An 11,810-nucleotide genomic window follows, 5' to 3' on the forward strand; every position below is an offset into this window, starting at 1 on the left:
TATCGAAAAATGGGTCTCTGACTGGATCGCTTCAAAGGATGAGGACTTCTTTCGCCACGGAATCCGTAACTTGCCTGACAGATGGGCGAAAGTGGTGGCTCGCGATGGACAATATTTTTCTTAAGGTATTTATGTATTTTGTGTTTGAACTACAGCTTCAATGTGTGCGCAAGAACCGCACGAATTAATTCCTAGACCAAATACATAAAGCATTTGTAGATATCAGAATCACTTTTGGTGAAAGTACATTAATCTTGTAATAATTTAATAGTGTTTATTAGGCTCTAAGAAAGGAAACCAAATATATGTATTGATGGGGTAAAGATTCACACAAAAGGAAATGTAATATGTAAACTGTAATCACAATTAAATTATCTTCATTTAAAATTCAATAAATTTTAAAATAGCAAACATTGTGTGTAGAAAAATATACAAAATACTAGAATCATGTTAAACCACAAATAGTATCATTATCATTAACTCTTTGCGGCTCAGGAGTTGGATAAATTTCCCGACCCTTCCGGCGCGAAGAAGGTTTGAATTTTTTTTTTTTAGATTAACACTTTTAATATCTTTTATTTTGACATAAGAATACATATTTTCATAATATTTTTTAAATTCTATTGTAATTGTAATTTTAATTTGAAAAAAAAACTGGTGGTTATCAGCAATAACCACCACGCAAATGTAACATGATTTTTTATGCAACATATGTGAATGAAAATTGTGAAATACAAAGGTTTTCTTTACCTAAATTCAACTTCAATTCCGGTGAAAGGTTTGGAAACAGTCTTTATCCTTCCGCAAACAAAGGGGCACATTACAAACACTGCACATCCATATTGTGCGGACTGGATTGCTCTTCGTGCTACACTTAGCACATCTTCTTTATGTGGACCTCTTAGGTTGATGGCTTGCACTCTGGTTCCTAATACTCGGCTTGACACTAGGTTTGTGGCGCTTTATTTCTAAACTTCTGTTTGGGGGAGTGTGTGGAGTTGCTATTCTTTTGGAGAACAAACCTATATATACATCCCTCCTAAATTCCTTGTTAGTGAACTTCTCACCTTCAATTTGATTGTGAATAATAAAAGCATTTGTTAGAGCTGCATCAAGAAAGTGAAAAAATAATCTCAAGTGCCATTTCTTACTTTTGCTGTCAATCTGGTAATCATTCTTCAGTCGATCAAAATTATCGACAAAATTCATATTTTTATTGTACTCCTTCACAATCTTTGGGCAGGGCACATCTGAAATAGTACCATCTTTTGCCTTCCTACTGATGGTTATTGTATCATTAGGATTGTGGAAATTAGACAAAAAGTTCACTGCTCGTTTATCCTTCCATCTTATCATTGTTATGCCATCATCGGACTGTTGGCAATCATATTCTCCTCTCTTTAGTTCCTTCTCCCCTTTGAGACTAGGTAGGAACTTCCGTGCAGGATTCACTCTCCCACAAGCAAAAATATTTTTGGCTTTTAGAGTTAGCAGGAGCTCATAGCTATTGAAGTAGTTGCCTACAAATAGAACATGGTTTTTATCAATAAAATCATGACAGAGACTGAGAACAACTCTGGAAGCCAACCCTTTCTCACCTTGCTCGCTTGTTTTCCCAGTATAGATTTCGAACCTGTGGTTATATCCAGATGAGTCACAGAGTATCCATATCTTGAAACCTCTTTTGATTGGCTTATCCCTCATGAATTGTTTCATACTAGATCTTCCTTTGAATTTTACCATTGATTCATCGACGACAAGTTTCTGATAAGCTTTGTAGTTTTGCGTGAAAGAGTGTGCCAGATTGTTCAGAAATGGTCGGAGTTTATATAATCTATCAACTTGTGGATCACGACGCTCTGGTTGAACAGCATTGTTGTTGAAATGTATGTGACCCAACAGCCAACCAAACCTTTTTACACTCATTAGTTTCGAAATATAAAAGTCATGCCAGTCTGGTTTCGATGACCAATAATCTCTGTAACTTGACATTCATTTGAGACCCATAAAAATGTTCATTCCTATAAATACTCGAATTTCATCCATGTCTGTCGGTTGGAAGGGCTTACCTTGTTGTGTAGAATATAAGTTCGTGTGAAACAATATGATTGAGCAGCTCATCATTGAAAAAGAGTGAAAAAATTGCAAGAGGGCTCTTATCTTGCAGTTCCTTCACAGCATCAGTCGGTCCCACCCCACTTGAGAAATGTGGCACTGGAGTTGTTTGATGAGATGTCTGATCCCAAACTGGTGACCTTGTTACATGAACGTTTCTGCAATGCACATTCCTTCTGCACTCATTTCTGGGTGAAAAGTGGGATCTGCATCTGAATCATCACTACTGAAGTCCAAATCGGAGCCTGAGGGTATGTTCTCAGCATTAAAAAAGTCTTGAATATCCTGATCAGTCAGCCTCTCCATGATTTTAGGAAATATGTAAACTTTACACAGAGTTCCGAAAGCAACCAAATCTGCGCGGTGGTCAGCAACACTAACCACCTAGATATGAAGAGTTCCTTTGTGAACGACCGCACAAAAACCTCCACTTCTTGGCACAGAGGTAGCCACGGTAATGGGGAAATATAAAAGCACAGTGGATTCGGCAGAAAACGAAAAAGAACTACCATTACAACAATTAGTCATTAACAATCACTGTTTACAACAACATTCAACAAAATCGGCACAAAAGCGGCACCATAAAGGAGACTGGAGTAAACATAAGAAACAACAATCCCCAAAATCTCATTTCAGACAAAAGGCGATACACCTCAAACCGAAACATTCGAGTTAAAATACCACACAAAACGAAAATTTGCATTTCAAGTGGTGGTCAGTGACACTAACCACCGAGCCGAAAAGGACAATCTTGAGGTGGCTACCATTGGTAACCACTGTGCCGCAAAGAGTTACACAGTAAATAAAAGGGTATAAATTTACAATACCGGAAGTATCTCAGATTGCTTTGAAATTACACATACTCACTAATACTCATAATCAAGAATCTGCAGTTAAAAATTGGCGGTTCCAAGAATTGTGAAATTACGTGAACATATTAATGCTATGATTGTTGATACACAATTATGGTAGCCATGCTTGATGATGTGAACAAGTGAAGTTCCCATTGCATGGAGCATTGATTTGCATTTCAGAAAATGGCATCTTACATAAGGTGGAAAAAATGTTTGCCCCCACAAACCATTGACGGTAAGGTTAGGTAAGCATAGTAAAAATTAAGGGTCATCATAAACATAGTTTTGAAACGCTAATCATTGCAAAAAATAGTCGTTTTCTTCATAAATCAAGGGTGTTTACTCCGTTGACGGACCCACGTATTTCATCTTACTTTGCATTTCATTTTACTAGACGTGACCGACAAATTTCAACTGCAGATTCGTGATTAGGAGGCGAAAATTTAGTGAGTATGCCGAATTTCAAACAAATTAAAGATACTTCTGGTATTGTAAATTCGCTCAAATAATAGGTATACTCCTATATGATTCTTTGTATGCGAAAAAACATTTGTTTACTGTCATCTTGGATACAGACTGCTGCTGACATCTACTTCACATGCATGGGGTGCAAAGGAGTATTGCATTGGTCAAGCATTCTTGCTAGGTTAGTCACGTCAAGTTTAGGACTCTTAGCTATAAAATAACATCCATAAATGCTTCCAATGGCATCTTACATAAGGTGGAAAAAATGTTTGCCCCCACAAACATTTGATCTCAAACATGAAACCCCAGTTGAGCCTCGGATGAAAACCTGTTGAACGTGTGTAAACCAAGAAGACACACTCGTGTAAGGTCTTTTTAAGTTACAATATCTCCTGTAAATAGGAATTTGTGAAACTTCAAACTTCCATTTTAGTCGGTAGGGCATGTGACTGCCACATGGGAGACCCAGGTTTTGATTCGCGTGGTGGATGATCTAAGGTCGGAACTTTCCCAGCCTTGTGCCCATATAAAGTGGCTTTGGGGTTCAACCAGCCTCAAATCAATGGGTACCTGGTGGCAATCGTGGATGGTAAAGACAGCCGGAGCATAGTACTTGTCACATCACCTCCAAAATGGCAGAGATCGAGAATACGTGGGGCCCTAAACCCCCATCCCATAAAATGTGCCTTCATGGCATGGTGCTATAACCACAGGGAACTTTATCTTTAAGCTCGAACTTCCTTCCACAATTATTTCCAATATTGTAAAGCACTTCCCAATACTTCTATAAAGCTTGCAAAAATCATTACATATTCAGAACCGTTACCGAATTTAGGGACAGGGTCATTCCATGTCAAATCAACCAATTTTTTAAAAAATGGTTGCACGACAATTTCAGAAAATTTTAATTTTTAGTACATACGTTTGTACATGTTTCTAGATATCAAAACCAAAAAAAAAAAATTGTCTTTAGTTCTCCTGGGGCAGCCATTTTTCCAACATGGCGCATGGCTTTTCTTGCTCATGTAGCAGTATACAGAAACCTTAATATCTAAAAAAACCATTAAAGCTAGAGACCTGAAACAAAATTCATTTTGTAGCTAATGAAGTATACTTCCTATGATATTCAGGTATGTTTTGCTTAAAATTGAATCGAAAAGTACGAAAATTATGGTGGAAAATGGGGTAATAATAGTTAAAAAATTGCATTTTTAAGCCCGATTTTTTTTAATGAAGGGGTTTAGTCTAAGGCTTGATTTTTTTTTCATGTGTAGACCTACCTGCAGGGTGTCTGTAAATAAAATATCAGTGCTTAGAAATGCACCCCATTTTTACAGCATGGGCTCAAACATGGCAGTTCAATGAATTTTGACAGTTTTGGGGGTTAAATATCTCAGATGGGTCCCCTTTAAAAATTTTGAAATTTGGCACATAGGAAGCCCTTCATGAACCTAACTCACAGTAATAATCTCAACTTTTAGATTCAACTTGTTTTGGTCAATATGAGGTAACGTATGTCACCTAATTTCTGACGTTGCAAAGTAAGGTTAAACTACATTCCATACTTAGAATAATGAAGTCTTTTCTTTTTCTTTTTTAAATTTTGTGTTAAATAAAGGCTCAGAAAATATAGTAACATAAGGTTTTAATACTTGACTTACCAGAAATTGAAATTACAAGGTATGACAATTGAAAATCTGCGAAATTTCATTGCAAAAGGTTTGATTTATTAGGTACCCACGACCAGTTGGTATTGTCAGCTCCAAAACTGAGCTTCCCCCATATTTTTATCAATGTAGCAGTACATGCAGCTTAAGATAGGCAGTGGCATGCCCAGGAATTTCGAAAGGGAGGGGAGGGGGGGTTACATATACTTTTTTAGTATACAGCCCTGTTTTTGCCACATTATCCTGCCTTTGACGTAATTGTTTATGGAATACTAGGCCAAAGGTATTGGGTTATGATCCCCACAAACCCCTCCTTGGGCACTCCACTGAAAGTAGGCTATTTATTTTGGAGTGTCAAAGCTGGTAGAATATATTATATTTTGTTTCCTTTATTTTCCACTTTTTCTTTCTTTCAAGAAAAGACATTCGTTGAAATAGATGTGTGTCATGCACAGCAGAAGATTCAGAGATATGTTTTGATAGGATGTGAGGCAAGCCTGGAATTGATGTGTGCATGTACAATCTCTGCTGTCATTCTTCCTTTGCCTAATGTGCCGAGAGTAGTGACTTGTGAATGTTCGTTATCTGTGACAGGAAATGGAGTGTTCTGTAATATTTTTAACGGGAGAGGACTGTCATAAATACCCTTTTGGTAAGGTTCCCAAAGACCTAACTAATCTTAACAAAGTCAGTGAAAATGATAACACTTCTTAGGTCAAGACTACAGGTGTATAGCTTAGAGACAATATGCAAATACCATTAAATATAGCTTTTTATATGGTAAAGTATGTTGTGATCTTCAGAAGTACCACTTAAAGAAAAGGTTAAGTAAGGTAAGGCAAAAAAAAGTGTCAAGAAAGCCTTATACCAGTTAAATCAATATGCCTGATATGTTGGAGTAAAAGTTTCATATGTGGAGAAAGTGACTCACTTAAATGCCAGAATTGAAATCATGTCTTTGTGCCAAGCCAAGGAAAATTAATGGAAATGCATGAAGTCTGTTCTGTTTTTTATGCATCTCCTGTTTCAAAACTGAGGAGGCTGATTGCAGAAAAACAATAAAGTGATCTTGCTCGAAAAACTATTCACATCCTACAAAGAGTGCAAAGGAAACTGGAAAGTTGCTTTTCACTAAGTATTAAAACTGAAGAAAAGGAAAGCAAGTGTGACAATCCTTTGCGTGGCCAGTACAATCATATAATTGAAATTATAAGAAGAAAAATGTAAATGAGCAAAAACTAATGTTGAAAAGGTCAGAATCATCAGTTTGATTGCTACCACTTGGTCAAGAAAAAATGTGTGATGAACTGAAGGTTTCTGATAATTTACTTAGGAACTTAGTGAAAGAACAGAGAATCCTGCCTGATTTAACACAGAGAATGAATAGGAAACTGGAGCTGACAACACCAACTGGTCGTGTGTACCTAATAAATCAAACCTTTTGCAATGAAATTTCACAGATTTTCAATTGTCATACCTTGTAATTTCAATTTCTGGTAAGTCAAGTATTAAAACCTTATGTTACTATATTTTCTGAGCCTTTATTTAACACAAAATTTAAAAAAAGAAAAAGAAAAGACTTCATTATTCTGAAAAACTAAATATGCTGACCAAGGCAGTAATTTATTTTATTAAAAACATAAATTACTGCCTTGGTCAGCATATTTAGTTTTTCATAATTATGGAAACAAGGCTTAATGGTGTTATAATTTCATTATTCTAAGTATGGAATGTAGTTTAACCTTACTTTGCAACGTCAGAAATTAGGTGACATCCGTTACCTCATATTGACCAAAACAAGTTGAATCTAAAAGCTGAGATTTTTACTGTGAGTTAGGTTCATGAAGGGCTTCCTATGTGCCAAATTTCAGAAAGGGGACCCATCTGAGATATTTAACCCCCAAAACTGTCAAAATTCAATGAACGCCCATGTTTGAGCCCATGCTGTAAAAATCAGGTGCATTTCTAAGCACTGATATTTTATTTACAGACAGCCTGCAGGTAGGTCTACACATGAAAAAAAATCAAGCCTTAGACTAAACCCTTTCATTAAAAAAATCGGGCTTAAAAATGCAATTTTTTAACTATTATTACCCCATTTTCCACCATAATTTTCGTACTTACGATGCAATTTCAAGCAAAACATACCTGAATATCATAGGAAGTATACTTCATTAGCTACAAAATGAATTTTGTTTCAGGTCTCTAGCTTTAATGGTTTTTTAGATATTAAGGTTTCTGTATACTGCTACATGAGCAAGAAAAGCCATGCGCCATGTTGGAAAAATGGCTGCCCCAGGAGAACTAAAGACAATAATATTTTTGAACATTGGTTTTGATATCTAGAAACATGTACAAACCTATGTACTAAAAATGATTTTTTTTAAAATGGTCATGCAACCACCATTGGATGGTTTGGCATGGAATGACCCGACATTATTTTTTAATGATCCACCTAACCTAACTACGAAAGAATTCAGGGAGGTTATGTGAAAATGTAATGGAAATAATATATCACATGGTAACAGGTCTCAGCAGGAAACGACTTTGCACTACATATGAAGTTGATAGCAGCAGCAGTCTGTACTCAACACAACAGTAAATGAATGGCTGTTCACGAGAAATACACATATAGGAGAGTATATGGAATGGACAAAACATTCTTCACAAAACACGCACAGGTAATCACTACATCTATGAATTCTGTGTGTACAAATATGAATAAAACTTGAATCCTGTTAAAATGCATGTGTACAATGATCAGTTTGGAATTTGGGATGAAAAGTTCGAGACAATAACCAGTTTTATACAAGAAATTGGAAAACAATTATGCAAATTAGGTGGCAACCTAATCTTATTACAAATTATTCCCAAACATAAGCAAGTAGTGATGTCAGAGATAAAATTAGGGCCCAAGTTTCGATTATGTAATTCCGATAACATCATGCTACACATATGCATTTTCAGCATACAGAATATTTTCTGCAGAATGATCTCTTTCAATCTTGCCTCTATATGTATCTGCTATATTCTTTTTTTCTCCTGATACAGCTGTGACTTACTAGCATGGTAATTTATTTCTACAATCATTCCTCATCTTTCTGTGGCACTGGCAACAATCATCATGGAATCACATCCATTACCAATTTCAGAAGGTAGACTAACATGAAAGGGGGGGGGGGGGGGATGTTACAGGAGCTGATGTGAATACACAAAACATTTTCAGAAGTTCGAAAGTGAATGCAAAGTATTGCAAATAACAATAATGATACTATTATATACATTAATAACAACCAAAATATTTTATAAAAACTGGGGGGAGTGGGGACATGGAAGCCAATCACTTTTGTAACAGGTTAGTGGCCTATATGAACCACCTTCCCCCTAAGTGTCATCACTGAAGCATTTAAAGTAGATTATAACCTGTCAAAACACATTCATTCATATATGTATGATTTAGTGAATGGAGTCAATCAATCGCAATAATGTCAGAATTGTCATGTGTGAAAATTTCACGGTAAATAAAAATGGTAACAGTTCGGTATATCAGAAACCCATTTCTTCTTTTTTACAGGAGAAACTACGGTAACAGTTTCATAGATCGGAGACACATTAAAATCGGATATTTTGTGTTTCGCATGGTTCGTACTTACCAATTCGGCTAGAGTCTAGTTTACGTCCTTCTTGCCTTTTGGTCGTAACTGATGGGAGTTAACAACACTGCATGCTCGTCTTTGTGTCCGGGTTGTGAATGCGTGTTCAAGAAGAACAGGTTCCAAAAACTTCTAGGTAGTGTAAAATACGTTTATTCCCAGTGATAATTCAGTGCATTGTTCAAAACCGTGCTAGCAAACAGCCGACGCTCCGGCATCTCTTAGGGTAAGTTTTTCTTTTTACACTTTCTGTTCACGATAGCCCCACTAACCATTCACGGGAACGAGGTATGCCTACGAGGTTAGGTTAGGTTCCATTAGCACTCATTTCACCCCTAAATATGTGCTTCATCATCGAAAAATGTCCTCAGTACGTTCAATCACGCATATCCGGACAACATCGGTTTTTCTCGATTTTCTCCCTTAAGGAAATTTTTCCTCGCCTTGGGATTTACTTTGTTGAATTCCTTATACAATAACCTTACCAACGATATATGACACGTATTCCTTAGGAAAAGGACATAAACTAGACTCTTACCCGGATTTCTTCAAATTTAAAAGTTTGGGGGCAGGTGACTCCGGCCAATTTCTAACGTCCCTTTGGCTAGAGTCTAGTTTACGTCCTTCTTGCCTTTTGGTGGTAACCGATGGGAGTTAACAACACTGCATGCTCGTCTTTGTGTCCACGTTGTGAATGTGTGTTAAAGAAGAACAGGTTCCAAAATCTTCTAGATAGTGTATAATACGTTTATCCCCAGTGATAATTCAGTGCATCGTTCAAAACCGTGATAGCAGACAGCCGGCGCTCCGGCATCTCTTAGGGTAGGTAAGTAAGTTTTTCTTTTTACACTTTCTGTTCACGATAGCCCCACTAACCATTCACGGGAACGAGGTATGCCTACGAGGTTAGGTTAGGTTCCATTAGAACTCATTTCACCCCTAAATATGTGCTTCATCATCGAAAAATGTCCTCAGTACGTTCAGTACTAGTTTACTATCCTTCGGACAGAATTCTTCATTTCTACAGAAGAAACTACTTACCGTAATAAGTTCCTGTAGTATTGTCTAACATCGGGAAGGTGTTTTGTGTGAAATTCAGGTAAGTTTTCCATATCCTTTAAAACGGATTTCGGTAAGAGTCTAGTTTACGTCCTTTTCCTAAGGAATACGTGTCATATATCGTTGGAAAGGTTATTGTATAAGGAATGTAACAAAGTAAATCCCAAGGCGAGGAAAAATTTCCTGGATGAGAAAATCGAGAAAAACCGATGTTGTCCGGATATGCGTGATTGAACGTACGGTAACACTTGACTATACCGGAGACAGATGTCTTCAAATTTACAGGAGAAAGTACTTACGCAAATCATTTTCTGTAGCGTTGTTGATGTTCGGGAATGTAGTTTTGATCCATTTTAATGCGAATGCATGTGGTTTTCTACGAAAATCTATTTCCAACGTGCTATTGCTGCTGCCGACATTTGCTTTCTGCAGGAGAGCACAATACGCGCTATTGTTGCTGCTACAAGCCGATGTTGTCCGTATATGCTAAATTGAACGAAAGGAGTGCTAATGGAACCTAACCTAACAGGCCTAACCTAACCTAGTAGGCATACCTCGTCCCCGTGATGGTTCATGGGGCTATCGTGAATTTTTGGGCTAACGTCAATGGTTTTTGGGGCTACCCGTGGATGGTTTGTGGGAAATAATGAACAACAGTAAGTACTCGTTAATGTAAGAAATAGACATTATTTTCGTTAGAAATTCATTATTTCACCTAAAGAAATGTTTCGCAATGCAGAATACTACATTAGCAATGTAAAAAATTGCGAAATAAATCATTGATAGGTGTCTCCGGTATAGTAAAGGGTAACACTTTACTATACCTGAGACAGATTTCTTCAAATTTACAGGAGAAAGTACTGACGCAAATCATTTTCTGTAGCGTTGTTGATGTTCGGGAATGTAATTTTGATTCATTTTAATGCGAATGCATGTGGTTTTGTACGAAAATCTATTTCCGACGCGCTATTGCTGCTGCCGCCATTTGCTTCCTGCATGAGAGCACAATACGCTCTCGTATTGTCCGTATATGCTAAATTGAACGAAAGGAGTGCTAATGGAACCAAACCTAACAGGCCTAACCTAACCTAGTAGGCATACCTCGTCCCCGTCATGGTTTGTGGGGCTATCGTGATTTTTTTGGGCTAACGTCAATGGGTTTTCTGGCTCAAGGAACGACCAACGGTAAGCTATCGCCATGTTGTGTGTGGAAATAAACAAGAACAGTAAGTACTCGTAAATGTAAGAAATATACATTACTTTCCTAACAATTCAATTATTTCACCTAAATAAGTGTTCCGGAATGCAGAATAGTACGTTAGCAATGTAAAAAAGTGCGAAAGAAATGATTCCAAGGTGTCTCAGGTATAGTAAAGTAGTACCTAGTAAAGTAGTACCCCAAATATTCAGCAGTATAGTTTTAAAACTACAGTCCGAGTATGATGCTAAAAAAATGGTGGCAACTACTATGCAAAAAAAAAAAAAAAAAAAAGGAATAGGATTTATTCCAGCACTTACCTCATGCGGCAAATGTCGAACCACAATCTTATAGCCTCTGACCTTTGTGATAATATACAGGTATCGGAAACATTTGTGTTTCAATGCCATATCTGCATCCTTCTCTCTAGCAATGTGAATTAATTTCTCCAACAGATCGTCGAGATGAGGGTCCAATAAATGAGGTTGTTCTTGATATTGGTTCAATATAAATAAAAATCTTTCGTTCGCTCGTTCGACAGCTGTCATGTTGGAGTATGTTGTTTTTAAATTTTCAACGATATTAAGTACTTCATCCACTTCAACGAACATCTCATGGGCAGAACCCAGTCCAATATTTTCAGGATTCTCTTCATCTCGAACAATATCATCCATATCTGCAGCAACCATATTTCAAACTCAAAAACACATTTGCGAGTCAAACGCCCAAAACTTAAAACCCCTAAAACGTAGTAGCAAAGCTGGATAAACGCTACTTGCTTCTCAGTTGTCACCTGTCA

At 37.0% G+C, this 11,810-nt stretch overlaps 1 protein-coding gene across 1 annotated transcript in view; it reads right to left on the bottom strand.

Annotated features, from left to right (window-relative positions):
- Tbcd (tubulin folding cofactor D) overlaps nt 1-11,810 on the bottom strand; it is a 122,315-nt gene extending 110,505 nt beyond the window's left edge. The window contains exon 1 of the mRNA XM_083115794.1: nt 11,332-11,810. Within this exon, the coding sequence (XP_082971920.1) occupies nt 11,332-11,700 (369 nt within the window). The 5' untranslated portion in view covers nt 11,701-11,810. The remainder of the gene's footprint in view (nt 1-11,331) is intronic.

This window comes from Lepisma saccharinum (genome assembly GCF_977018435.1).
Source record: "Lepisma saccharinum chromosome 15 unlocalized genomic scaffold, izLepSacc3.1 SUPER_15_unloc_1, whole genome shotgun sequence".
In the NCBI taxonomy this organism is placed as follows: Eukaryota; Metazoa; Arthropoda; class Insecta; order Zygentoma; family Lepismatidae; genus Lepisma; species Lepisma saccharinum.